At 36.6% G+C, this 25,952-nt stretch overlaps 1 protein-coding gene across 2 annotated transcripts in view; it reads left to right on the forward strand.

The window, feature by feature from the left end:
• The window catches only part of EPC1 (enhancer of polycomb homolog 1), a 67,880-nt gene extending 42,180 nt beyond the window's left edge, over nucleotides 1-25,700 (forward strand). Inside the window, exons 3-16 of one of the 2 annotated variants that reach the window (XM_026060040.1) lie at nucleotides 3,539-3,698; nucleotides 5,475-5,620; nucleotides 5,706-5,912; nucleotides 6,303-6,451; nucleotides 7,833-7,992; nucleotides 9,737-9,913; nucleotides 10,017-10,106; nucleotides 10,192-10,340; nucleotides 11,273-11,625; nucleotides 23,466-23,584; nucleotides 23,666-23,752; nucleotides 24,430-24,571; nucleotides 24,735-25,101; nucleotides 25,408-25,700. In XM_026060040.1, coding sequence (XP_025915825.1) covers nucleotides 3,599-3,698; nucleotides 5,475-5,620; nucleotides 5,706-5,912; nucleotides 6,303-6,451; nucleotides 7,833-7,992; nucleotides 9,737-9,913; nucleotides 10,017-10,106; nucleotides 10,192-10,340; nucleotides 11,273-11,625; nucleotides 23,466-23,584; nucleotides 23,666-23,752; nucleotides 24,430-24,571; nucleotides 24,735-25,101; nucleotides 25,408-25,480 — 2,319 coding nt within the window. In that variant the 5' untranslated portion in view covers nucleotides 3,539-3,598 and the 3' untranslated portion in view covers nucleotides 25,481-25,700. Of the gene's footprint in view, nucleotides 1-3,538; nucleotides 3,699-5,474; nucleotides 5,621-5,705; nucleotides 5,913-6,302; nucleotides 6,452-7,832; nucleotides 7,993-9,736; nucleotides 9,914-10,016; nucleotides 10,107-10,191; nucleotides 10,341-11,272; nucleotides 11,626-23,465; nucleotides 23,585-23,665; nucleotides 23,753-24,429; nucleotides 24,572-24,734; nucleotides 25,102-25,407 lie in introns of those variants that run through there. The other variant, XM_026060039.1, reaches the window with a different exon arrangement.
• Nucleotides 25,701-25,952: the final 252 nt, after the last annotated feature.

Genomic DNA, 25,952 nt, shown 5'->3' on the forward strand with positions numbered 1-25,952 from the left:
ACATGAAAAGTTTACCTTAGAAAAAGGGAGGCTCGAGGTGAGACACCTCTAGCAGTGAATACGCAGAATAAAAGAATGTTTTATCAATACTTACAGTAAGATGAAGACCATGGTAAATGTTTCAGCCATCTCAGTATCAAGTAGAATATATATCTGCCATAGCTTTTCATGAGTCTTAATGTTCTTTTGCCCTTGATATTCATTTAAAAAAAAAATCAAACTGTATTACATATATACACTACTAACAGAAGGTTGAGCTGTAATTTAACGATAGAGCTAAGCCAGTTGAATGGCTAGCTGCTGCCAAAGGGGATCTTCTCTTTCCCCCTCCCCAACTAAGGCAGTTCAGGGAGCTAATTTGGCAGAAGACTAATTGCTTCCAGTGGAATGACAGGAGAGAGTTGGTTTTCTGTGGATTTGGTTCCCTAAACTGTTGTCATAGGTTGGTCTGGCACAAGGCAATGGCGGTATGAAGAATGACAGCAGGAGGCACAAGACTGCACCTTGCAGCAGTAACTAGCTGTTAAATGAGTTTCCTTCCAACATCGCAGCTAGAGCCTCTGAGCTTGACTAAGCCACCTAAAACTCATGCTGAGGAATTTAAAGAAATAGTGTGAAGCAACTTCACAGCTTTTTGAGAACTTCTAAAGGACAGATGACATCCCAAAGGAGAAGGGGGAAAAAGATGCATCTACCCTTTAAAAACTATTGGAAAGTGGGATCTAGAGAACTGCAAACTAACTGTCTGGCCCCAGTGATCTTCTGAAAGATATTAATCTCTTTGCAAAAAATAACAATAATTTGAGGTTTTTCAAGAATAAACCCTGTTAATCGAGTCTAACTTTTTTTCTGTGGCAGGGCAAGGGGCGTACTGGATAGTTGCATCTTGACTTTAAAAAGGTTTTTGACACTGTTCTGTGTTATGCAACTAACAAAAACAGTATTACAGAAACTATTGTATAAGTACATWTGATTGGAAAGGTATACCTGGAAATGGGTTAACAGTCAAAGTGAAATGATGTGTTGAACTTCTGCAAAGGTCTTAGATGCTTGTTGGTATTTTCAGTAGTGACTTGGATTGCAGCATCTGCATGTTAAATGTGAAGATACACCAAGAGCAGCCAGCATGTTTGATTAGGATTTATAATTCAAAATCATCTTGACAGACTGAGGAAACCAGTACATTTTAAAATGAAAGGCTACAGTTTCAGTTAAATGGAGGAGTACATTTGAGTGGGAGTAATCAGCTGCGCAAATCCAGCAGAGATTGACTACAGAATAGAAACTGGAAGCTCTAGTAGGTTGATTAGTTGTAGATGTTTAACAATATTTTCATGTTAAAGATAAGTACTTCCAGAGTTACCAGTCACACCTGATTACAGTCTGTGTAATCAGAAGAGAGGAAGATGTGCTGAGCTGCCAACCAAGATATTGGAGTTAGCAGCAAAGTTGCTGTTAGTAATCTGCCCCCAAATAAATGAGAATTTGGGGGGTAGGAGTGTAGGGGGAAGATTGCTCTGTCCGCTTATTTTTGGTTATTTATGAGAACATCTTTTGTGATGAATCGGAGCAGGCATGGACGGCAGATCAGTTTACCCATTTCAGTGGAGGAAATCTTACCCAGTTGCTTTCAGAATTTCTGGGCAACTAACAGTTATTTCCTCTTCAAGTACTGGGCCTTTTTTGTGACTGGAATAAAGTCTGGCAAAATTATGATTTATGCTTTGATTACTTTTCAAGGGTCTTGTTCAGATGTCTTTACTTCTTATTGAACCTGTTGTGATATTGAAGTTGGTGTAAATAGCCTATCCCAACAGTGCCAATCTCTGTTTCAGGGATGGACTAGAGAAGGTAAAATCCTATTTTAGGGTCTGACCTCCTTTTCTTCTCTGAAACAATGCGTTTTTGCATAAAAACATAGGAGTTGGTAGATGCACCAGGAATCCTTTATGTGATTGTAAGAACAGTAAGCCTTCACTGTTATAGGCAAGACCCATTGGCTAACACCATGCATCTGACATAACATTTATCCTACTGTATTATATGGAAATAAAGCTTAATTCCCTCTTCTGCAACAGTCAACAGCTGTTGAGACAAAATCCTAAAGAATTATTACTGTTTGCAGAAACTGAGGTTTTCAGCAACAGTGGTTCAAAAACAAGTATAAAATAAACTTTTGTAGTCATTGTACCCAAAAGACCATTTTAGGTGTTGTCTGTCCTAGGTGACATATGTATCTATGTTTACCGAATGCTAGAGGATCAAATCAATCCAGTGAAGTTTACTTATGATTGTGTGATAAACCTCACCATTTACCTCTTCTTTGCAAAGAAATATATGCAATTTACCTTGGAACAGGTTTTATAGTCTGAGGCTGCACTCCGCAGTTTAGGATGAAGCTTGTTTTATAAGTTTTCTTTTTCTTTTAAATGTTAATTGGAAGGTGTTAATTGTTGTACTGAAGAGGTATAAATTGGGAATCAAACAGATAAAAGTATAAGAAGATTACATACATAGTTGCAGACTGATATGTTTTACTCCAGTGTTAAAACTGGTCATTTCCTCATTGCTGCAGTTCTTGTTTCAAGTAATCTGGTTTCAGCATTCTGCTATATTGCCATGTTGTGCTACTAGGAGTGAACATCTGAGGGTGGAAACTTAGTACGTCGGCTTTGCTACTAGGAGAGAAAAATAATACCACATTGCGCTGTCAGTAAATCATTTATATGCACTTATACATCTTGTGCATTTTGTTGTTAAATCTTTATCTACTCTGATGCTGGTTAGTGCCCTTGCCAGCACCACAGGAAGAATTGAATGGTACATTTGAATAGTGGCATTAGAAAACTGCTAGAATCCAAAATAATTTTCAGTGTTACTTGAACTTACTTGTAAGCCTGAGAAACAGTTGTAGATTTCCAAAAGTTAATTATTCTCACTCTCATGGTTTATAGTTTAATATTAACCTTTATTTGATGGGTTAGGAGAGGAGAAAGAGGAAAATGGAAAACATTTTAATAAACAAGAATGTCTTTTAGAAAGAGCTTCTCTATGTGGGTAAAAAAACAGTTATTTCTGTTTTTGATAGGAGATCATGGCAGGCCCCCTTTCTGTTTTTCTGGTGTCACTGTCAGTAAATGGCCATAGCAAATCTAGAAGAAAAACAAAGTCAATCTCTGTCTGCAGCTACTCGTTATAATCTATATGTTTAATGAATTTTAAGTGACTCTCCAGAGATGTATAATTATGGATTCATGTAGCTTGGTGTGCCTAGAACACGCAGCTGACTGTCTTTAAAATAGGAACTGAAGTGTTATGTGTGTTTGCGTAAGAGGGAGAGCGCCACCTACTGGAAAAAYCTACCACCTGGTAGATGGCATTTCAAGTGGAAGAACAGGAGTGAAAGTGTGCAATGTCCATTTCTCGTGTCTGGTCTCTGGGTTTTGCAATGAATGCATTTGCAAAAAAATAAATCTGCTTAAACTTTGAGCTCTGAAAATATTTTTTTCAGATTTTCACCCAGACTTTTTTTTAATAGGAACATCATCTCCAGCGGGCTATCTCAGCACAACAAGTATATGGAGAGAAGAGGGATAACATGGTTATACCAGTCCCAGAAGCAGAAAGTAATATTGCTTACTATGAATCTATATATCCTGGAGAATTTAAAATGCCAAAGCAGCTGATTCACATACAGCGTAAGTAAAACAACTTACTCATTGAAATCTGCACCAAGAATTTACTTTGCCAAAAGTTCAAGAGATTCCTCTTAAATGTCTATCAAACTTACTCACGACTGCTTTCTGAGAAATAATTTTGTACAACATGTAGAGGAGTGCATACTTCTACTGAAGAGCCCTATTTAATTCTTAATCAGGAAGTAGATAATGTCCTTCTTGAATAAAGTCTGTATGTTAATACTTGAATTTTAGCAATCATAAAGCCCTGTTCCTGTTCTCTGTAATAACTCACTGGTTACAGCTTTCAGGGAAATTTAGGTTCATTAACAAGAGCAGACAGACACCAACATGCTTGAAGGGGAGAATGTATAATGCATGGTTGAGAAGCAGAGTACCTTTGCCCCAAAGTTTAACCAGGATAAAATGACAGTAGAGTGGATTGGGAAGCCAAGTAGAAATGGCAGTAGTAGTATTTGCCTACACCTGGATGAAATATTCTACATCTGAGAGTAGGTATATTTTGGTGTCACTGATGACTTCTGAATGTGTTGGGTTTTTGTTCTTGCTAGAACATGGCAGCTGTTCTGTTTGGATGTGGACGTTGGTGTGACCACTGCATTACTTGTGATAACTTTTGAAAACATTGCAGAAATTTATTCTGCTGCATAATATAATTAGCAGAATTAAAATGTAGCATCTGTGCTATGTAAACAGATCTCATTCCTAGTTAACTTTGGTGTAATGCTAGACTTCTAAATCAGTCCAAGTTTCAGTGATGAGCTAAAGTATTAGAGCATGTTGCTCTGTTTTAGTATTAGTCTCCATTTGCTTAGGGAGTCTTCCATCCTGATACTAAGCTACTTTTTTTCATTCTTCTTTTCCTTATCTGGTGGTCTAACAGCCAAAATGGTGATCGTTAGCTGCATTGTATTCTCCCTATTTATTTTACTTTGTCTTGTTTTCATTTTTAAATAAAAATACACTCAACTCAAGCAAACCAATGTTTGTTTGATATTAAAACAATTTTCTTAATTTGGGGGGGGGGGCGTGGCAGCAGGTGATGCTTTTCACAATGTGTTTCCAAATGCACACTCTCAAAGAAATTAATCTCGCTTGGGAACTAAAACAACTTGCATGTGGCATAAGAACTAGGGAAATCTTGTTTTGAATTTTCAAACATCTGCATTTCCATAGGATATTGTGGAAGATTGAACAGTAGTTCTTGTTCTGCAAAACTATTGCTTGTGTTTGAATATACCCTGCTACATAGGGTAGACTGTCCTGGACCAGTTTAGTCTGACTCTTTTAGGTCACAGAAATTTGTTGATGAGACTATTACTGTGGCCTCGCGCGCAAACTCTGCAAATGCTTTTGTAGAAGTACCTTTAAAGCACATTTGGGCTGAAGTCATAGCTTCTGAAGTGGACAGTGCACTTCATAGAACTACAGAATGCTAAAGAGCATTGAAAAGTCAGACCAAGCTAACAAATCCAAATGTTGCTGACAGCAAGGAGGTTGAAAGCCACTGGATGGCTTGACTATTAGTAAATTTCCATTGGCTCACAAAAGCATAGTCACATAGGTATCAAATTTTATTCCTGCTTTTAACAGTGTAACTTTTTTAAAGAAACTAGATGTAATCTCTAAGTAGGATTAGTACAATGTGCAGAAAAATCATTTTGTTTTGTCTTGTTCTGCAAACCGTAAGAATCTGGCCGGTACTCCAGACACCACTATTAAAACAAAACATTTCCATAGTAAAACTGTAACCTTAACTTTCCCTCTATCATTCAGCTTTTAGTTTGGATGCTGAGCAGCCTGATTATGACTTGGATTCAGAAGATGAGGTCTTTGTGAATAAGTTGAAGAAAAGAATGGACATCTCTCCTTTGCAATTTGAGGAGATGATAGACCGACTAGAGAAGGGCAGTGGTCAGCAGGTACAGCATCATTTCAAATAAAAACTTCAAAATACGTACTACATATTTCACTGTGTGAAAGTGACATACTGGGTTTTACATTTAGCCAGTCAGCCTGCAAGAGGCCAAGCTGTTGCTGAAGGAAGATGATGAATTGATCAGAGAAGTGTATGAGTACTGGATTAAAAAGAGGAAAAACTGTCGAGGTCCTTCTCTTATTCCATCAGTGAAACAAGAGAAGCGAGATGGTTCCAGCACAAATGATCCTTATGTTGCTTTTAGAAGACGAACAGAGAAGATGCAGACACGAAAAGTAAGTAGATTAATACGTTCCTCTTCTTTCCTTTTCTTCGTTCTTCCCACTCCCAAATAGTAGCTTATATAAAGAAACAATCCTGCTGCGCAGTATGAAACAACATAARTTCTTATTTTTCCTTTAAATTTGTTGGGGCAAAAACATAAAGGGAAACCACTTTAGGCCAACTATTGAATGAAGGTTTTGATGTTCTGTTTTTTTGTTGTTGTTTTTTTTTTACTAAACTCACTCACAGTGGCGATAAGCTCTAGCTGATTGATACATGCACGTTTCTCTTTGATATCAAACCTTTAGAATATGGGTTTTTTAATAAGTATTTAAATTTTCTTTTAATTCAGATTATTTAATAATTTAAATAATGTGGCAAAATGTATACTTTATCTACAGAATCGAAAAAATGATGAAGCATCTTATGAGAAGATGCTTAAGCTGCGTCGAGATCTGAGTCGTGCAGTAACCATCCTGGAGATGATAAAGAGAAGGGAAAAAAGCAAGAGGGAGTTGCTGCATTTAACACTGGAAATTATGGAAAAGAGGTAATGTTTATTGAAATATTGTTGCAAAAAGCTTTGGAAACTACTTTGTATTCTGATTCCCACCATGAGAGATTTTAAAAAAGTGTTTTAGGYTTTTTCATGCTTAAAGTATAGCATGTTTCCATATATGGCTGTAAAGAGCAAAATAAAACATGTGGAAATCGCTCATTGCAGGGAAGTGTCTAGTTACCCTAATCTGTGTTAGGTTTTATTACATGTATATGTATACGCAAGTAAATTAATATAGAAACAAATTTCGAATTTAAACTTAAGTACTTAGATTAAGGAAATCACAGCTATTTAAGGCAGTTTCCAAGTGTTACTGTTTCTCCTTCATTATCTCTGCTGTCTTTTAGCAGCATTTGATATGATATCCTCCTGAGCAAAATAAATAAAAAGCATTTCTTAAAACATAGCATGCTGCTCTGTCAGTCGTCTCTATTTAGACTAATACTTTTTTCAACATCCTGTTTGACAGCTGTGCTGAAGACCAAATGCTGTAGTTTATCAACTGTCCCTTTCATAGTCAACAGAGAATCACATTTGCAATGTGAAATTGTTTTTTAGCAGTTCATATTTTGGATCTGACTAGACTTCTTTAGCTTAAGCATCCGTGCTCAAAAATAAATGTTTTGAGTCAATATTTTAAAGGTCTAAAACTAACTTTTTATTATCTAGTCCGGTTTCCTAGGGAGACAAGTTGCATGTCAGTCTGCCCTCTTTCTACCAGATGCAGTTTTTTTTTCCAAGCAGTGACAATTTTCAGTAGAACTAGAGTGGGAGAGATCTCAAAGCTATGCCAGCACCTTTTTCGTAAAACTGTACTGCTGTTCATAGGGAAGACTGAAGTGCCCCTTCATAATGGAAAACTGTAACATGAGCTCAACTCCTCTTAGAGTTCAGAGAATTCACACAGGACTCCAAATATGTTATGTTTCATTGGTTTTGCTGGTCCTGTAACTATTTCATAATACGAAAGAGGGAGGCTTTGTGAATAAGGCACTCTGACCTCACTGTTTAAAACTTTTTAGGTCATGTATTTATTTATTTAAATAGTGCCCTCTCTGAGTGAGGGGGAAAAACCTACCCTGTTTTTCTTTCTAGTTTCTGCATCCCCTTCCTCCCCTGCATTATTGTCCTGCTGAATGTGTTTTTACAGGTAGTTATCCTTTTGTTTATTGGCTAGCATTAGTTACTGCAGTGAAGTTTCTGTTTTATTAGTCCTCTCTTCTGGAGCAAYAATTTCTGTACTACTTGTTGTCATCCTGGCTTCCTTTTATCTCAAGTTAAAAGTACGAGTCTACGTTTAACTTTGCATATTGCACGGTTTTTACCAAACTTGTAAACATTCCAACAAGTAAGAAAAATCCTCTGATTTCAGGTATAATTTGGGTGACTACAGTGGAGAGATCATGTCTGAGGTCATGGCACAGCGGCAGCCGATTAAACCTACCTATGCTATTCCCATCATTTCTGTGACTAACAACAGCCCTTTTAAACATCAAGAAACTATGGAACTGAAAGAATTTAAAGTTAACAAAGTGAGTAATGGCATTTCTGAATATCAGTAACCAAGTTATAAATCATGCTCTTAGGTATGCCATATACAGAGGCTTTAGAATATGACAGTATGGAAAACATTTTTAGTTTGTTGGGATGGGAGGAATAGATTCTGAAAATGGAAATAGACTAGCAAGGCTGCAATTGGAGTAAAATACTTTGTTCTGTTGACATTATCTTGCATACAGAATGGAGTAAAACATACTTTTGAGTTCGTTTGGACCATCTAAGAATGTCATAGCCTCTGAACTTTTAGAGGAATAATATTGGTACAACAGCCAGCACTCTGTTTGAAATAATTTGGATCTGTGCTTTCCACAGAAGTATTCTTTTCTGTGTTCCAAAACTAAACCTAAAAATTGTTTAAAAAAAAAAAAAAGGACTTTGGCAATTAATTTCATAATTTTAGTATTAATAAGTATTTTACAATATATGGAAAAAGACTGATGATAACCTATAAACTATTGAATATCCCTTAAGATGGAAATAAAGAAGTAAAGGTCAACTACAGACAGAAATGCACATGCAGTTATAATAAATTCTTATACAAGGGGAATATTAACATTTTTGTCTAATATGGTCCATAAAGTTCAGAAATCCTAAACAAAAATTATCTCTTACCTAGATACTGGACAAAGTTAGGAGTCATCAGTTAAACCTTTTCTCTCCTTTTTTGTTCTAATTAATGTTAGGTATTTTAATTTTGGTGGATTTTTGTTTTGTTATGTGGTAGTGGTGATGTTGTAAAGACCCACTGATATCCCCAGCATGCCTTTGTCTGTTAATTAAAACTGTTTTTGTATTCAAGTGAAGTAACAAATCATCTATTTGATTTAGACAGCATTTATTATTTTTTTCATGTTGGCTTTAATTTTTATGTCATACAAAGCACAACTACTGTGCCAACAGTTTAAATTATCTGGTAGTATGTTACATAGGTCAGGTAGCACAGGAGAAATGTTGAAGTACAATCTGAATTAAAACAGATGCTTCTTGTAGTTGAATAATGTCTGAAGGCTGATCTGGATCTCACAAGGTGGCTTGAATCAGTTAATACTTCTGTTGCTAGAAGGGCATTATAATTGAGATTGCTAGAGTATACTCATCTATTGATGACTCTGAATAATTTTTTGCAGAATTTTTTTCTTTGCCTAATTAATAGGTCTCAACAATATAGTTTTCAATATTTTGGTTTCAGATACAGTGTCTCTGCAGAGCTTGAAAGAAATCTGTTCCTTTGAAACTTGGAAAATCCACCTCAGCTGAAAATTGCTTAGTATGGGAAAATGTGTTTAATTTTTGAGAATATTTTTTGAGATTCTAGGTGTCTTTTAAAAAGTCTAACTTCTGTTTTTTTGCCTTTTAAAACATTGTTTGGTACTTAGTAATTGCCTGACAATGAGTAAATGCCTATTAACTTTAAGTGGTAGAAAATAAAAATGATGCATTATGGCGAACATTGGATATGTTTAGATCCAGTTCTCCATAGCAGTGTTTTATCTAGTGTAGTCACTGAGCAAGCAGGACTTGATTCCTCCTTATTTGGTAAATACTTCAATTGCTGGAAATGAAATACAAAYTTTGATGAGGCGATTGCTTGTATTACTTTGAAGGTGGTAGAAAGATGAGTTCACTTTTTAGCTTGCTTACACAAGAGTTTTAGATTAAAACAGGAGTTTTCTAACTTGCTTGTGTGCATAATTTTAAGCTTTTTTTTTCTTGCAGCAAGATAAACCTGATGTTATTCGACCCAAAAGAAAGTATGAGAAGAAGCCAAAAGTCTTACCTTCGTCTGCTGCTGCTACTCCTCAACAGGCGAGTCCTGCTGCACTGCCAGTCTTCAATGCTAAAGATTTAAATCAGTATGATTTTCCTAGCTCAGATGAAGAACCTCTCTCCCAGGTAGGACCTCCAGAGTTTTATGCTGGTCTTGCGGTAAGAATGGGAGTGAAAATTGTGAATTTACCAGCTCTTCCCCACCCTCTTACCCCCTTCAATTTTAAAGGTTTTGTCTGGTTCTTCTGAGGCTGAGGAAGAAAACGATCCTGATGGTCCTTTTGCCTTCCGTAGGAAAGCAGGCTGTCAGTACTATGCTGTAAGTAAAATTTCCTTATATATCATAAGACAGGGCATTGTTGTATAAAAAAATCTTGTGTTTAATTGCTTAAAATTATTTTAAGCCTCACTTAGACCAACCTGGCAACTGGCCGTGGAGTAGCCCTAAAGAGGGAAGATTAGGAGATGTGCGCTATCGATACTGCTTAACCACCCTCACTGTACCCCAGAGGTGTATTGGGTTTGCACGAAGACGGGTCGGCCGTGGTGGAAGGTAAGCTCTCCACAACTGTTGTTGTAAAAATGTTGTGAATAAGACACCTCTTTCATGTTTCTAGACATCTTTTTTTGTTGGCACTCCCAAGTTCTGAGGTGAAAACACATCTATGTTTTCATTTGTAACTGATGTTTCCTATTAAAATGATTTGCACAGTCATCTTCAATCAGTAGTTTTTAAAAATGGCCCTATCTGGAGGCCTGCTGTGATTTCCCAATGTTAGAGGAGAAAATTGGGTGGGAGGAAAACCTAACAAGTGACCATAACTGCTAAGTTTTGGACATTTCCCCCCAAAATGAAAGCATTAAGAACTGTTACTTCAGATGCTTACTTCTAAATTTCTTGATCAAAAACGTATTTCTAAATTATTTAATGTATAAATGTTATTTCTTAAGTATTGTTTGACAGGTCTTTTAATTTAATCTGAATGTCCCAATAAATTTCTTCTTTAGTTACATCTTTTTAAATAAAAGAATGTGATTTGGCTTTCAGATGAACACTTAAAACCTATTGGCATGTTAGCAAGTCAGACTGGAATGTTAGCAAAATCAGAATGGGAGTTGAGGGCTCTTGCTGGCATTTTGCAAGGGCGGTTGGCAGATAATGTGTGACAGCTTTTAGAGCTGCACGTGGTAGTTGTAGGTGTATTCAGTGTATATGGGAGTAAGGCATTTGGACTGAAGTTGCTTTAGGAGGGCATTTAGATTGTTTTTTAGTTAAGCAGTTCTATTGTCCAGTGTTGTGGTGTGTGGGGGGGGAGGGGGTTGTTTTTTGTTTTTCATTTTATTGCTTGTTCTAGAACAGTTTTGTGTAACCTCTACCACTTGTTTCCCTGTCTTCTCCAAGCCCAGGTGAGAAACTAGTGATCTTGGGACTTTTCTTGCCACTGCCTAATTCTGCATTTTTTTATTTTTTTTTCCCATTTTTAGGGTGCTACTAGACAGAGCGCATTCGGACTATGATAGTTCATTTCGTCAGCTGGATTTGGAAATGCTTTCCTCATCACAACACTCTTCAATCAGTCAATTTGCCAATACCTCAGAAACAAATACCTCGGACAAATCTTTCTCGAAAGACCTCAGTCAGATACTAGTCAATATCAAATCATGTAGATGGCGGCATTTTAGGCCTCGGACACCATCCCTACATGACAGTGACAATGATGAACTCCCCTGTAGGAAATTATACAGGGGTATAAATCGAACAGGCACAGCACAACCTGGGACCCAGACATGCAGTACCTCTATACAAAGTAAAAGTAGCAGTGGTTCAGCGCATTTTGGTATGTTTATTTTGACAAACTTACTTCTAGAAATTTTAAACTTGGCTCRGAAAAAACAGAATATTGTTAGGTCATCCATACTTTTATGGCCTACTCTGATAGCAGTCCATCTTCTCTTTTCTCTCTTTGATTTGCTTCATTGAATGCTTATTCTTACTTAGTGCTGGCAGTAGTGTACTGCATCTCAAACTTCTGCAAATGCTATCCTTTTATTTAATTCTTTTTAGAAATATAATGGTTTAGAAACCAATTTTGTACAGGGTTTAAGTTAACTCTGAAGATCTGAATTTTTAAAATTAAAAGTACATTGGTTGAAACATTGATAAAAACATTAAGCTCCAGATTTTCTTCTAATATTTTTTGTAGCACATGGTGATGGTGGTGGGGAATGTTTAGCTAAAATGTTTCCATAGATCTCAGCATGCTCATGAACTCTTATCCTTGAGTTTTAGAAATTTAAGTGTCACTTTCCCATCCAAAAAATACATAATCCAGGCCCCTGCCAGTGCTACATGCATCTGCTTGTGCTTGACAAAACTCCCAGACAGATCCCCTCTACATTGTGTCAGCTAATGGCAGATTACATGCTGTAGAACCTAAATTACAGAATTGAGGACCTGACCCTAAGAAAACTTGATGTGGAATTGGTTTTGCATTGCAATACTATTGGACAGCACCTCCCTTTGTATTGTGTTCTCCATAGTGGAAGACTGCTGCTTACATGGTTAGAGTATAACTTATATAACTCTTGAGTTTTGATCAGTCAGTACATTAAATAGCATCTTAATATAGAAAATAATGGTTGAAGTAATTTTTATGAAGAAATTAATTTTAGAGTTCTCTACCATTTTCTAAGGACTGCAGAATCATGCTTTCCCTACCATATTGAATTACAGCTTTGGGGAAAAAAACTTTAAAAGCTGGAAAACTTGGGGGTAGGGTGGGGACAGATGCGTATACCTAAACTCCCCAAGTGTGGGGTGTTTTAGTTTGTTCAAACAACGAGTCCTTCCCTGGTGTTGGTCTTTCATCCTCCTGTTTTCCTGATACATGTTGTACGCTCCCTTCCCTTCCGTCCCCCTCCCATTTTTTCTGAAAATTACTCTTCCTTGCGTTTTTAGACTTAGTGGTCAGCTTTGTTCTACTCATTATTTCATGCTTCTTTACCCTACTGTCATAGAGTAGGTCTGTGTGCCACCCTTCTCCCACCCCTTCTTTTCTCTTTTAAACCTCTTCTTGCCAGGAAATAAGTTAGGGCTAAAGTTTATGGTTTCTGATCTAAGCGTGACTTCTTCCCCTCCCCAAGTAAGGTTTCAAGCTAGTAAGCCAAGTCCAGTAGTTAATGAGAATATCATGTGGCTAATGGTCAGAAGTGTGTTAAAACTGTGCTAGACAGGTTACCAACGTAAAAACAAAATTATGATGTGTGATAAATAGATTATAAATACGATGTAAAGTACTTATAGGTAATACACCATATCTAAAAATCGCATAAACTTAAGAAATTGAGTTCAAGACATATATCTTTGTGTATGTATATATGTACACAGGCATGCATAAAAAAGAAGGCATTTTTCCTTAAATAGTAAAGATAATTCCTAATTGAGGCTAAATAAATTAATTGAATTCTTATAGCAATGAGTTCTGTACAAGGTTTTAATTGTGTTGGGTGTATTTTGAAAATTGGAAAGTATTTTTATGCCTATCTATAGATAGATATGTATATATGTGCTTAGTGTGTTTTGCTCGTTCTTTCATGGTTGGAATTTTACACAGGTGGTTTACCTCATCTGTGTAAAATATTTAAGTAAATACTCAGTGCTTACAAAGTTAAATTGTTGTGGCATTTAGATTCATATTTTATTAGTGTTTGATACGGGAATAGTATATTCCATAAAAAGCATAATTATGTCTGGATTCATATATGTACTTTAATTACCACAACCTTTGGATATTGGTTTGTTATTAATATAGCCAGGTAGATTGTACTCATGAATAGTCTTAATAAGGATTCCTGTAGTTATGTGTGTGTGAGTTTGTGTATACATGGTATAATGATGGTCATCTCTTTAGGGTTAGGTGTTTGAAAAGAGTATATATTATTTAATTCATCTTAATGCCATTCTGTTTTCTGGTGTTCTCCTTTTTACTGTCCTGAAGACTTCTTTAAGATACATTGTCTACACAAATTACAAATATAAGTGATTATATGTTTTATTCAAAGGTGCGTTTGACTTATTCAAAGGTGCATGTCAGGGCTCCAGCCGTTCATTATGTCTTCTCACTTTCTGTAGCAAATATTGTAAATAACATAGGGTACCTAACATCTGTACTGAAATTTTTCTAATGCTCACTACAACAGATTGCAATGCTGTTGTGTCCCTTCAACTTGTTCTCAGCTATTTTTAAAGCTCGGAGATTTCTTTATTTATTTATTTTTAATGGTTCAGTTTTCTTTGCCTTTTAGCTTTAAGTGGCAATAGGTGTTGCTGCCAAAAAACAGTGACTAATGCATCTCTATTTTAAAAAACCCTTTATCGCTTCACTGCTACTGTGAGTTGGGGTCAACCCAAATTGCTTAGCTTTAAGATATGCTCATCTTGACTCTGTATTGCCTAGCAGAGGTGGTCATGCTGCTGCGCCTGTTGTCCATCTTCATGGGATACGTTTTGTCTGGTTCCATATCAAAGTGGTTTACGAAAGTCTTAAGTCTTTCCACCTGGAATGTCCCAGAAAATGCTGCTGACCTGTAAAAATTGCTGTGTAAAACTTTGCTTTTCAAATCTTTTGTACACAGCCAGCATAGGTGAGAAGTTGAGGTGGTATCTCAAGTTTTCCTGCTAATCAGAGGACTCATTATGAAAGCCGTGCTGTGACATACCATTGTTACTGGCTATAGGAAGCACTGATTTTCCTTCTGAAGAGTGGAGAGAAGTTTTCCCCAAAGAGCCAAGCATACAGTGATCATTTTGAAAGTGCCTTTGACCCTGAAGAAATGCAAGGTATTCTGGCACTGGCTTTCAAAGTACTTGGCATAAAAGACACATGGGAGATAAAGAAGACCTCAATGCAACAACTTCATCAGTTAAAAAGGGATCTCTGAAAAAATCTCTTACAAGTTATCCGGGAACTAGGCTCATACTGGACTTGTCATGTTTTGAAAGACAGTATCTGAGAAAAATAGCTTCACTTTTGGAAAGGGTGGTTCCCGTTCATCTCACTTGAAAAGCTATGAAAAGGCATCTTTTGCCGCCTTGAAAAAAAGGCATGAAAACCCCTATGATTCAAAGGTTTTCAAACATATGGCATACAATACAGTCCTTAAAAATAGGCAAAAGTATAAAAGCATAAATGATTCTTGTGGAAGAATAAGTGTTGTTTGGTAGGGAAGCTATTCATTCTGGACAAAGACAGGATTACTTTTTGAAAGGAGCCTGTATTGCTGACAATCTCATCAGGTCTCAAAACCTTGACACTTGTCTTCAGAGATACAACTTATGTGTCTTTACAGTCTGGAGCATATGGTAGGCGTGAATGTTCAGTTGAAGTATTTGTATCCCAGCAATTTAATCTTCCTTTCTGTATTAATTGATTGACCTATCTCCACCTGTTATGCTAGGCAAGCTGAAATCTTTATACTGCATCAGATCTGGGCGAGACTATGGTTTCTGTTGGAAATCTTCTATTAAATATCTTGTATTCGTATTTTGGGATGGTTGTATCTAATAGTCAAAACATTGTGAGACACTTGAAATTGTATAGCTTCTATAATTCTGTTGCAGCCTTGTGTTTAGGAGACAGACTAGAGGTACAGTCACTAGTGAAAGATTTGGGCTTTTGTTCCTAGGCTCTGCAGTAAGACTGGGCAACAGTGTTACATTCTATTCTTTTATACTTTCTTCCTCCCAAAGAAGTTGGGTCACTTTGAAAAGAAAGTCTGTGAATCATCAAGACTAAAGAGACTAGCAGCTGACTAGAGTATGCTTGATAGATTAAGCTTCTTCTCAAAGAAAGAATTATGAAGTATTTTAGCAGAAGCCTTAGTTGTAGTTGAAAAATCTTGAGGGATTAATTATGTTTGGTATTATAGATACTACTGTGTATGAAAGCCTGCAGGCATCTAGAATATCATTAAAGAAACCAGAATAGTTTATCTTGAATTTTGTTTTCTGCAAACCAGAGATGTAGGTGATGTGCTGCAAGTTGTGCTTCAGTATTCAATAACTGTTCATGTTTTTTTCTGGCAAACTTGGATGCTTTTTCACATCTCTCTTAATCTGCTTCTGAAAAGGAGTAGTTTGCACATTCATGCTAAAGATTCTAGCAGGATTCACTGTGGGCTGTGCTTCCATCTCCCAAATGTGATGTTAGCATCTGTATCTCTGTTTTGTAATCATGGTTGATAGCTCTACTATTTTTGGTACTTTACACCCTCCATTACTGAGGATACCTGACACCCTCAACCTCCTTGACAAATAGGTCATTCTTCAGATTCCTCTTCCATGGAAGGAAGCGCGAGGAAGTTCCCCAATCCAGTTGGCAATTTCTCACACCAGAATAGAAAGATGTCTTACCTTTTTTTCTGCTTTCATGCCATCCCTGGTTGAGTTTAGATCTTTTTATTTAACCTTTGTATCCGTAATAGTCAAATGCCACAGTCTGGCTTACTGTTTTCATTTTTCCAAATGTCTGTTTCACATTGTTGGATAAACCTGGTCATGAAAAATACTGATATTTGTAATGGGCATTTTCCATTATCACTGGAACTTCAGTCTTGGCCTCTTCCCCCCACAAAACTGCAGGGAACTCGGGAATAACGGAGGTGTTTGTAGCCCACCCTAGACTTATTTGAAGGAGGAAATCTTCAAAAGGGAAAGCTTTTTTTTGTTCTGCGAAATAATGTAAACGGGGTTGAGGGAAGAATCAACCCTTGCTAAAACATCTGAGCACTTTTGGAGACTTTCCTGATTCAGTTCTCTGTGCAGAGAATTTGTATTTACACTAGATTTTCTTACTCCAATTGGTTTGAAGCCGAATAAGGCCTTGCTCTAAATTGCCTTTGGATCTTTGGGCCTGTGGAAGCTGTTAAGCTTTGCTTGCAGTCTGTGCAAGGATGGTCACGTATATAACTGCTGAATAGGTAGTGTGCATCCCAAGTGGCCTGTGCTATATGTCTGGAAATTCCTGTTAAGAATATGGGCAGACTTAATATAAATGTGTAACAAGCATTTCTAGCTTTCACTCAGTTGCCAGTAAAAATCCTCATTAATAATTATTTTCTGACCATCTTTCTTCCACTAACAAGTAGGAAGTACCTACACAGATCTAGCAATTTCTGGCTCTAGAGTTCTGGCATAAGGCATTTCATACTAAGGTCTTTTGGGCTGAAATAGAAAGCTTTTGTAGTAATAAACAAGGGTCTAATGATTCATGTTCTCATAGAAATGTAATGTCTAACAATGACAAGTTCAAATAAAATCAATCTTGAACTTCTTTTCAGAAAGTGAAACATTTTTGGGCCTGATGCGTCCAATACTAAGTCACACTGATGGCTCTAACTCTCTCCAGTCTTCTGAATTCACTGATGAGAACTTGCTTTACAGTAGAAAATCTTTAATCAGGCAGTTACATAAGCCAGATAATGTTTCTCGTAAGATAGAGAGCAAAATGTGATGTTCTGGATTTAGCATTGCAAATGGTGTATTTGCTTTGCATGCACTTTGGCATTAGTAACCACTAATCCTTCTCTTGCACAGGGGTGGGATGCACTTATGTATTTCTCTTAAGAAAACATCGTMGCTTGATGCATCATCTTCCTCTTCCCACCCTGTTTAGCAGTGCTATACTTACGGGTTTTCTCCATTGGAATCTCTAGTTACGTGGTCGGTCTTCTGTTATGTGGCCAGGACTGCTTTTTTTAATGGCCATTACCCCAGCTAGAAGGATTGGGGAAAGTGTTAACACTGAACGGATATTTAGGAGAGGCTCTCTGAACCCAAGATCATTTGTTACTTGCTAATGCCTCAGTTTTCTTGTTGAGATAGCATTTCTCCTCATGAGACCACAAACATAACATAACTTGATGTTATGAAGCAGTTGTTTTTCTTTGATTAAAATCTAATCTAAATATCTAATTCTTTAGATATTTAACGAGACTGGCGGGCTTGCAGAAATGTTTAATCAGGCTATTTAAAAGTGTCTTAGACTGCATTAAGCTTTTTAAATTTTATTCAAAAAACACCTACTTGTATAGTGTTTACTCTGTAAAGCTTGCTTAGTTTCCTTGGCAAATCTAGTGAGCATCTCCCATTCAGGAAATGAAGAGGAAGGCTAGCATAGGGACCACAGGTTTATACATACACTACCTGCTTTCCAGGTTATGCTTCCTAGTTCTTGGAAAACTAGTTCTTGCAGTCAGTTTTTTATAAGTGTGTACTTTCCCACTCCAGGGAACCAGAGTAACAACTAGCAAGTCATCTCGCAGTACAACTTGCACTGGTAGTTAGAAGGGGAGACTGTGGCTGCTTACCATACAAGGACCAATTCTTAGAGGTTTTATGTTCATGCAGCTTGTGCAACTGGCCCTCGTTCTCACTGGTTTGGCCTCTTCTGGGAAGGGCTTGAATTTTCAGAGGAACAAAACATGGGCTGAAGTCTCTTAAGGCTAGTACATGCGAAATGCTGTGATAAAACTAGTTAGCAGTGTAAGAACAGTTTTATACTGCAGTACAAAACTGCTGAGGAACATGGATCTTTGAGAAATCTGATGTCATCACTCTTCATCTGTGCTCTGGAAAATGACACTCTGAGTATCACAGAACAGTTGAGTAGCAGCATCCTATGGAGTTCAGTAGATAAATGAGTAGAATTGTTCAGTTGAAATATGTTGTTTAGTGACTCAATTTGAGGAAAAAAAATGTTTGCAGTCTTTAGGATAATTACAAATCAGTCTTTCTTATAACTGTTTAAATTATTGAAGGAAAACATATGCATAGTAAGCCAGCTGTGTAGTGTGTTCTTAAACACTTGAATTATTGCACAAGGTTAGTTGTGTCTGTCATTAAGAAGATGCCTAAAACATTTTGTAAGCAGTCACTTATCCTGTCAGTCTCAGTACTGTACCACGCTTCTTTCCTTGTCTTCATAGCTATAAATCCCTGAACCTTTTTCTTCCTACCTTCCTATCATTTTTGCAGTCTGTAAGCCATAATGTTTCTCTATTTCTGATTTACTACAGAAATACATCGGTCACTAGTACAGTTGCAGAATAGATATATGCATTCTCCCAAACTGTTGAGGAAAGAAGATAACACAATGTACTGACTTAAAATCCTGAAGGTTATCTAAACTGAATTATTAGTATCTGATTCAGAGATACCAGAAATGGTTCAGAAGCATACTGGATTGTAATTGTTTCAATTCAAAAGTGTACTGCAAACAAATTAATAAGAAACATTAATGTAGGCTAGCTTCTCTGTAAACTCCTATCTTTTGAGAACCATCTTGAGATGTGGATTACACTCGACAAGAGTTGTCTCTTAATGGTTTCCTAACCTGACTCTTACTACATAAATAACTAAAAGGATCTTGGAAGATATTTTAAAAATATATTTTTCCCCAAATCTTTATCTATGAAAGACAGTTGAGACTTTCTGAAATGATGGTGTTCTTATTCATACTGTATCAGTAGCGTTGGAGATGGTTTTTTTCCACTGGATTCTGTGTAGTGAACAAAACAATGTTATGCTGTTGGGCAATTTAGTACCTTTTGTAGTATTAAATAATTATAACCGTTTGATGAAAGCATGACCTAAATCTAAACACTGTGGCCCCAGCATGCTGTTTAAACAGAGCCTATAAATACTGCATTCCTTTCTAGGGCTAGTCAAGCAATAATGTGCTTTAAAATCTTATGCATCTTTAACCATTAGATGTTATATTTTGTCCCTATGTATAATATTTATTAGAATATTCAACTTTAGAGAAACTTTCATATGAGAAACAGGAATAATCCAATGGAAATCTGTCCTTATCCATGATAAGGAGTGCTTAATAAAAACTTGTTCTTGGCTTATTGTAGGGTTTTGGAGTGTGTGTGGGGGACATGTTTTTTTCRCTTTGTTTTGTTCTTAACTTGAAGCTCTTACTTTCTGAGATCTCAGTTTTTCAGTTGTCTGTTACTCTACTATATTATTTTTAAAGCCTTGAAGGCTTCCAGTAATATTCAGTGTATCATAACACTGTTCTGAGTTAGCAGAAACATGGTTGCTGATTTAAGTGTACAGAGAAGGTCTGGGCTTTCTTCTTGCGTGCTGTTTTTTCCAGGCAGAAGAAGAACAGTGTGTAAGAGGTAATAAAATTTCCAGAGAAAATTTTTAGAGGCATTGGGGTTTTTCTATTATTATTGTTTTTCTTTTCTTTTCTAGAAGATACTATGTTTGGTATCTGTGCAACTAAATATGTGCTGCCTTTGCAGGCAGAGACAATATTCTCTGCAATCCATATAATAAACCCATTAATAGCAGTTACCTTTTTCTGGTCTGCAGTAAATTCTATTTAAATGACTTCTTTTAAAAAGACAGCTGAACTTAGAGCAGCTCTCTGAAAAATTTAGGGTTGTGCCTATAGGTGTAGAGCAGAGCTCTGTACAGTGAAGAGCCTCTTTGCTTCACTGTGCTGAGCAGATGGGTGATTTCCCGGGAGAGCCTTGCTCAATTCTGTTTCACAGTTGTATACTACAGAAAATGAAGACATAAGGTTAGATTAAATAGATGGATGTTTTTTCATGTAAAGTACATATAAACATTCTTTTTGCATAAGGAATAATAATTTCCAGAAGCCTATCAGTAGACTTATTTTTTGAATCTATGCAGTGTGTGAGACAGGCTGTACTGCAGGGGGAAAGGGACCTGGCAATTAGATCAGGGTAGTGAGCAAAATAAATAGTAGCTTTTAACAGAAGAGGATAAAGTACCCTGTCCCAGTTCACATGTCTTCATCAGAAATAATGATCAAGTTTTATTTGGATAGTTGTCAGGAGTGTCGGTAATGTTTCCAGTAAAACATTTGCTCAGTGAAGTTAGTGCTTCTTTACATGCATCTTGGAGAAGGAAGCGTTAGCTTACATAATTAAAATCTCTTACCTATTCTGGTGCGTGAACACATCTGTATATGCTGTGGAATGGAAAAGGAACATCCATCTGATTATTTTAGGAGGCTGTAGCCTGTAGCAATATTTCTTGGGCTGTGTTTTGTTTCTAAATTGGATGCAACAGCTTAATTCAGAATCTAGCAGCAAATCTCTGGTGGAGTTGTAAACAGTATTTTGAAATGCTTAGTGGGCTTTTTGGCTTTAATGCTAGAAGTAATAAAAATGTTGGTGAATGTCTTAAATTGAAAAGCTGAAAGAAATTATACTCCTGCATATTTTCTGATATGACAGGTTAATAGATATCTCTGTTGCATTTCAAAGCTGGGTTTTGTAAGCATTTTTGGCTGTTTGAGCAGAAGTAAGGAGTTTGCAGTATGAATACAGATGAGGATGGTGTTCCTAGTGGGGGTTACCTTGTCACTTGTCTGCTTTGGTAGCCGTATAACTGTTTCCATGGTAGTGGGAAATTTTTATAGTTGTAAGGCTCATAGACTACTTATGAAGAAATACACAGATGCAGAATTTAAAACTGTAATTCCTCTAAATGTCACTTCCAAAAGAACTTGGGGAAATACAGTTTAAAAAAAAAACAAAAAAAAAMCTGGCYATTCCTAAACAAATGCAGCTTGTCTGTTTAAATTTCATTTACTGTGTTTCCAAAATAAATCAGCACTTTTGGAGTTAAACCAAAGATACAAGATTTTAACTTTCTGATTTACTGCATTGCCTATGTGCTTATTAAATTTCTATTTTATAGCTAAAATCTAAAATAAACTTAAGGCTTAAATTGAAACTGACTGCTCAAAAATTTTACTGACCCRTTTTGCTTTTGTGCATTGGTTTGAGTATGACCATGGATGTCTTTTTAATCTGTTAATTCAAAGATGGTGGTATAATGTATCTTTTTTTGCCCTATTTTCCTATTTGTCAGTCTGTAAAATGGTTTTACCACTTTACATTACATCATTTTTGCTAACCTGTAAATATGTTGCTGGGAAACAAAGTCTCACTGTAGAATAAAATACCTTATTAAGTCATATCTAATACATGGAACCTTTAATATCTTCAGYGCTAAATGGGTTTAAACATATAGTTTCTGAATTTTAGAGATTTTTGGAAACATTAATACAGTTCTATGTTACTGCTAATTGGGTAGTATAAATGAAATGGCAATACCAGAACTATAGTTACGTTTGTTCTGCCTACACTACTGCTGTAGTACTTTTCTCAGCTCTCCACATGCTAGTCTGTGCGAGTTAAAAGCTTTCATACTGTCAATTCTATTTGATGGCTTAAAGTCTACTGAGGGACTTTTTGTTTATATGATGTAGAATTAAAATGAAGATGGACTGCTAGCCTCTGAATATTTGGTTTGTAAATTTTATTTTTATTTTTTAATAAGCGTTTATCAATGATGTTACTTCTAAGCTATTCCCTTAGGAATGACTTTAAAATGCAACCAGCTGAAATGAGATTTACCTGTAAGAGCATTAGGAAATTGATTTATTACGTACGGCAGTATAAACAAGTGCTGTATGCCTAGTTGCCCTCCGATTTTATTTAACTTGAATGTAACAGCTGAATAAAAATCTATGACTTTAAGTGCTCAGATATCAAAGTGCTAGTGGTTTCCAGTATATAATAGATTTGAAACGGTGTTTTAGGAAAAACCATAAGTACACTGGAAAAATGCATGTTCAGCAGTGTTTGCTCTGTTTCCAAATGCTGATTTTCATTTTGGTTAGCCATTTGTATTGACCTGTTACTCAGGTTTTGTACAGTCAGTGCGATTGTTTCTCAGAGTCCTTTATTCATTTTTAAACTGACAACTGAGACTTTCATTTTGGAAATCTAGGTTTATTAAAAAAAAAAAAAAAAGACTAATGCCTCCTGGGCTAATCAGTGAACTGTACCTTTTTTCTGCTGGACACCCCCTTGTCAGTCTCTACAAATAACACTGTTTTTATCAATTTTAATGCTTGTGGTCCAGCTGGAGAAAATTGTAGTTGAGTTATCACACATTAACTAGGGACTTGAGAGAAGGATGTAGTTCTGCCATATTCTGTATTGATGGAGTTGCTTGTGTGATTGCTTTTTTTTGTTTTGTTTTTAAAGACCCTGTACTGTGGTGACCTGCACAGTTGTAAGCATGCTCAATTTTGTGTTTTCAACTAAATTTAGGCATAAGCTTTCATTGTAGGTACTCGCTACCTTCAAAATGTCATCTGTAAGGGCTGAAAACATGCAGCTTCATATACTGTGCCACGTTTTTGCATATAAATCTACTTTATTAACAGTGCAAATACTTTAGTTTTACAAAAAGTGAAACATAATGATGCTGTTTCTACCTGGAATTTCTTTTTAATGGGTGATTGTGTAGTTTTCTGGGTTTGTTTTTACTCTGTTTTGGTTCCCTCATCCCCCTCCCTTTTTGCTATCTTGAGCTAAATACAACAGAGCTATTAAATTCTTTACGTTAAACCCACTCATGAAGGGAAGGCTTAGCTTGAACAAAACCTCAAGAAGGGATAATAGCCTTTTTGCCATAATGCATAAGGTGCATTAAGGCTCTTAGGATTGCTGTGGTGTGTTGAGGTTTTTTTCACTTAGGATTATAAAATAGATGTGTTTATATACACAACACCTACATATTTTGATGTAGTATTTTCTCGTTTTATATTTTGTTCAGCATTTACAGCCGAACAATACCAGCAGCATCAACAGCAACTGGCACTAATGCAGAAACAGCAGCTTGCACAAATTCATCAACAGCAAGCAAATAGTAATTCCTCTGCCAACACATCACAGGTGAGGGATTTGTCTGTGCTATGATTTATCCCTCATTGTTTCCCACCAGGGTTCATCTCTAATTGTCAACTGTTGCCATAGAACCTTGAAACTAACCAACAGGAAAGTGGCTTTCGCCTGAATCTCCATCATAGCCATTCTGTAAAGTGTTTAGAAGGGACACTGCAGGTGAGTGTGGCAGGCATTGCATTGCCTCTGCTCCCTCTTAACAAAAAAAAAAAAAAAAAAAAAAAAAAGATGGGTCAGTCAATTAAATGAAATATTCAAAGACTTAGGAATATGAGTGGCAAAGATCTCCAGCCATGTCATTATCCTGTTGATACTGGAGATTTTTAGAGCAGAATTCTTTTTATTTCACTTTTTTTTTTTTTAGTTAATAATTAAAGCTAATAATGTCCTTTGTACAGCTGTGGAAGTCTAATATTCATAAATGTGTGGTGCTTACACTGCTTGGTGGAYACATTTAAAACAGTTCAAAAGTTGCTAGCTGTCTGAACCTCTGAGTCGCTCAACTGGGTTTGGAGTTTTGTGAAAACAAGTTGACGTGTGAAATGATGTTCTTCCATAGTATTTTTGGAAATAAGTTTCTTTGTTTTTTAAATACTTGTGGTGATTTTTTCCCTCCGTTATTATTATAATGGAGCTAAAAGTGCATGGAAAAACCACAATTCAGATTTTACCTAGTTGTACCAAACACTGAAAATTTGGTCTGAAAGAATGACTGGACCAGTTCTGATTTACGTGGATTGATTTGTGTGTTACTAGTTTTTGTAGCTTTAAAATGGGGAGAGTAATGACTTCGGGGAGCTTCAATCACATATATTTGCCACCATTGTTCTTTTTAGGGTTTTGTTTCCAAGACACTGGATTCTGTTAGTGCTCAATTTGCTGCTTCAGCTTTGGTTACATCAGAACAATTGATGGGATTCAAAATGAAGGATGATGTGGTGCTTGGAATTGGGGTGAATGGCATTCTTCAAGCCTCAGGTATGCAGCTTGTTCATAGGGAGTTTGACTGCATCTTGATGGGGTGTTTTGTTTCTGTTTGTTTTTTGGTGGAGATATGAATGTCTGTCTGGAGTTGCATATCCTCTGAAAAATGAGCTTATTGTGTGTTTTTTGTTGTTTTTTGTTTTTTGTTTTTTTGCAGGAGTATACAAGGGCTTACACCTCAGTAGTACTACACCTACAGCACTTGTACATACAAGTTCATCATCAACAGCAGGTTCAGCCTTGTTACAGCCTTCAAATATAACGCAGACTTCAAGTTCCCACAGTGCACTGAGTCACCAAGTAACTGCTGCCAATTCTGCAACAACTCAGGTTCTGATTGGGAACAACATTCGATTAACTGTACCCTCATCAGTTGCCACTGTAAACTCTATTACCACACTCAATGCACGGCATATACCTAGGACTTTAAGTGCTGTTCCGTCATCTGCCTTAAAGCTGGCTGCAGCAACAAATTGTCAGGTGCCCAAGGTTCCAGCTTCATCCTCTGTGGATGCCGTACCAAGGTAGGTTATTTTATCTGTGTATGTTTTCCGGTCTTTATTTTGCTAGAGAAATACATCTGTGGCAAATAGATGTACTAGATCAGACTAGGCTAACATCCGTCTAGCTAGCTTAACCTTGTGTGTGAGATGGTAGTCAAAAATGGATACTTAGGTAGGAAAATGAGAACAGACAGATTTTAAACCGATGGTTTCCCAGGACACTCTGCTATCCTTCAGACCAAAAATACAATGTTAATTCAAAATTGAACTTGATCTACTAGTACTATGCAGTTTTACTAAGATTTTTTTTTTAATTTATTTCAACAGGGAAAACCATGAAACGGAGAAGCCAGCACTGAACAATATAGCGGACAATACAGTAGCAATGGAGGTGACGTAGTTTCCGTAGGAATGAAACTGCAGCCTTGGGAACTTGTTTAGGTGCTATGCATCAGTAGCATTTTGAATGCAAGGGATGATGGAATGCTGCACATTGTGTTTCCATGGCAGCTGTGGGGACTTGACAGCAATGCACATCTCTCATGCTTTGATTTTTCTTTTCTTACTGTTAATAGGAAAGAATCAACATCTGTAAATTAACAATACAGCAATTATCTGTACAGTACTGCATATTTGTAATACCCTTGTATATATGTTACTTGAATACAAAACTGTTCATTTGTGATGCTTTGCACTTGGGGTGGGGGGAGGGAGGGAAACAAATTGCAACAAAGTAAGAGTGTGAGATGTGAGATTGTATAGAGATGAAAAAGTGTCATCACATCATGTGCATGGTGCAGAACCTGCTGTTTTATCTATTTATTGTGCCGTGTTTACAGTTTTTTGTACACTGTACCTTCATTGGTTCCTGT

Source organism: Apteryx rowi, unplaced genomic scaffold (genome assembly GCF_003343035.1).
Source record: "Apteryx rowi isolate R43461 unplaced genomic scaffold, aptRow1 scaffold_164, whole genome shotgun sequence".
In the NCBI taxonomy this organism is placed as follows: Eukaryota; Metazoa; Chordata; class Aves; order Apterygiformes; family Apterygidae; genus Apteryx; species Apteryx rowi.